The sequence below is a fragment of the Dama dama genome, chromosome 33, assembly GCF_033118175.1.
Source record: "Dama dama isolate Ldn47 chromosome 33, ASM3311817v1, whole genome shotgun sequence".
NCBI classification, from domain to species: domain Eukaryota; kingdom Metazoa; phylum Chordata; class Mammalia; order Artiodactyla; family Cervidae; genus Dama; species Dama dama.
The window spans coordinates 42,324,072-42,326,231 of NC_083713.1; the positions used below are offsets into that span (position 1 = coordinate 42,324,072).

General features: G+C 42.2%; 1 protein-coding gene across 1 annotated transcript; it reads left to right on the forward strand.

Moving 5' to 3' along the window:
• Positions 1-311: 311 nt before the first annotated feature.
• On the forward strand, positions 312-1,042 carry LOC133050757 (U1 small nuclear ribonucleoprotein C-like). The gene has a single exon (XM_061135006.1). The coding sequence runs from the start codon at positions 340-342 to the stop codon at positions 817-819; it is 480 nt and encodes a 159-aa protein (XP_060990989.1). The 5' UTR covers positions 312-339; the 3' UTR covers positions 820-1,042.
• The last annotated feature ends 1,118 nt before the right edge of the window (positions 1,043-2,160 follow it).

Sequence of the window (2,160 nt, forward strand, 5' to 3'; positions counted from 1 at the left end):
TTTTTAATTTGTTTTTGAACATGTGGATAACGCACACAGAACAAAGTGAAAAATATAAGACAGTACAGGGAAGAAGTACGTTTCCCTTCCATTTCTGTCTTCAGCTACTCAGTCCCTTTCCTCACAGGAGCAACTATTTTAGTTTCTTTTCTTCCATTAATTTTCTATACACATACAAGCATAAACATCTATCTAGCAATTGATGTATCATCTGTCTCTCAATCTAATTTATCACTTATCTACATTTCTGTCATCTATATATCTTGTAAAACATTCCAAAGCAATGCTTTTAAAAATTGCTCGAGGCGGAACGGAGTTGCCAATGGCCTGTGGAGCAACATGCCTAAATTTTATTGTGACTACTGCGACACATACCTCACCCATGACTCTCCATCTGTGAGAAAGACACACTGCAGTGGTAGGAAACACAAAGAGAATGTGAAAGACTACTATCAGAAATGGATGGAAGAGCAGGCTCAGAGCCTCATTGACAAAACCACTGCTGCATTTCAACAAGGAAAGATACCTCCTACTCCATTCTCTGCTCCTCCTCCTGCAGGGGCAATGATCCCACCTCCCCCCAGTCTCCCAGGTCCTCCTCGCCCTGGGATGATGCCTGCACCTCACATGGGGGGCCCTCCCATGATGCCGATGATGGGCCCCCCTCCTCCTGGGATGATGCCCCTGGGGCCTGCTCCTGGAATGAGGCCGCCTATGGGAGGCCACATGCCAATGATGCCCGGGCCCCCAATGATGAGACCTCCTGCCCATCCCATGATGGTGCCCACCCGGCCAGGAATGACCCGACCAGACAGATAAGGAGATTGGGGAGCCTCTTTATATCAGTTTTATATTACTTGTACTTCACCAGGAGATCATGGTGCTGTGACTCGGGGTGTTTTCTAATTGCATGACAAAGAAAACTTGTTCCCCCTTCCTATCAGAGAGAGTAGTTTTGGAGGGAAGTAGTGGGACAGAAGAAACAATTTTCATTTGTATTGTGAAATGTGAAAATAAAATTGTCAACTCTTTTAGTTAAAAAAAAAAAAAATTGCTCGAAAAATGACTTTTTATTATTAAACTTAACCAGTCCACTACTGATGGACTTTTGATTTGTTTTCAATCTTTGGCTCTGACTGATAGCAATGAAGTGAGTATCTATTTATTTATGTGGAAGTGTAGGATAAATTCCTAGAAGTGGAGTTGCTGGTTTGCCGAATTGCTTTCCATAATGGTTACACCAATAACAGTGTTATCCACAATATAAACCTCATAAAAAATGTGTACTCTAAGTTGTAATTATTATTGTAATTTAATCGTCACAGCTCTTTTATATGTATATATGTATGTTGTTGTTCAGTAGCTAAATTGTGTCCAACTCTTTGTGACCCCATGGACTGCAGCATGCCAGGCTTCCCTGTCCTTCACGATCTATAGTTTGCTCAAATTCATGTTCATTGAGTCAGTGATGCCTTCCAACCATCTCATCCTCTGTCACCCCCTTCTCCTTTTGCCTTCAATCTTTCCCAGCATCAAGGTCTTTTCCAGTAAGTTGGCTCTTCATATAATAAAGTGGCCAAAGTATTAGAGCTTTAGCTTCAGCATCAGTGCTTCCAATGACTACTGGAAAAGCCACAGCTTAGACTATACAGACCTTTGTTGGCAAAGTGATGTCTCTGTTTTGTCCTATGTTGTCTAGATTTGTCATAGCTTTTCTTTCAAGGAGTAAGTGTCCTTTAATTTCATGGCTACAGTCACATCTGCAGTGATTTTTGAGCCCAGGAAAATAAAATCTGTCACTGTTTCCACTTTTCCCCCATCTATTTGCCATGAAGTGATGGGAATGGATGCCATGATCTTAGTTTTGTGAAGGTTGAGTTTTAAGCCAGCTTTTTCACTCTCCTCTTTCATATATGTATTTATTTGCCTCCCAGGTGTCTTAGAATCTGCCTGTCAGTGCAGGGCATATGTGTTTGATCACTGGGTCAGGGAGATCCTCTGGAGGAGGAAATTGCAACCCACATCAATATTCTTGCCTGGGAAGCCCCACGGATGACCCTGGTAGGGTGCAGTCCGTGGGGTGGCAGAGGTGGACATGACCTAATGATTGAGCACACACACACACATATAAAGCTATTTTTTTAAAGATAAATGAAGAAA

Coding starts and splice junctions, on each gene's coding strand:
- LOC133050757 (XM_061135006.1), top strand. CDS start 340: ATGCCTAAATTTTATTGTGACTACTGCGACACATACCTCACCCATGAC.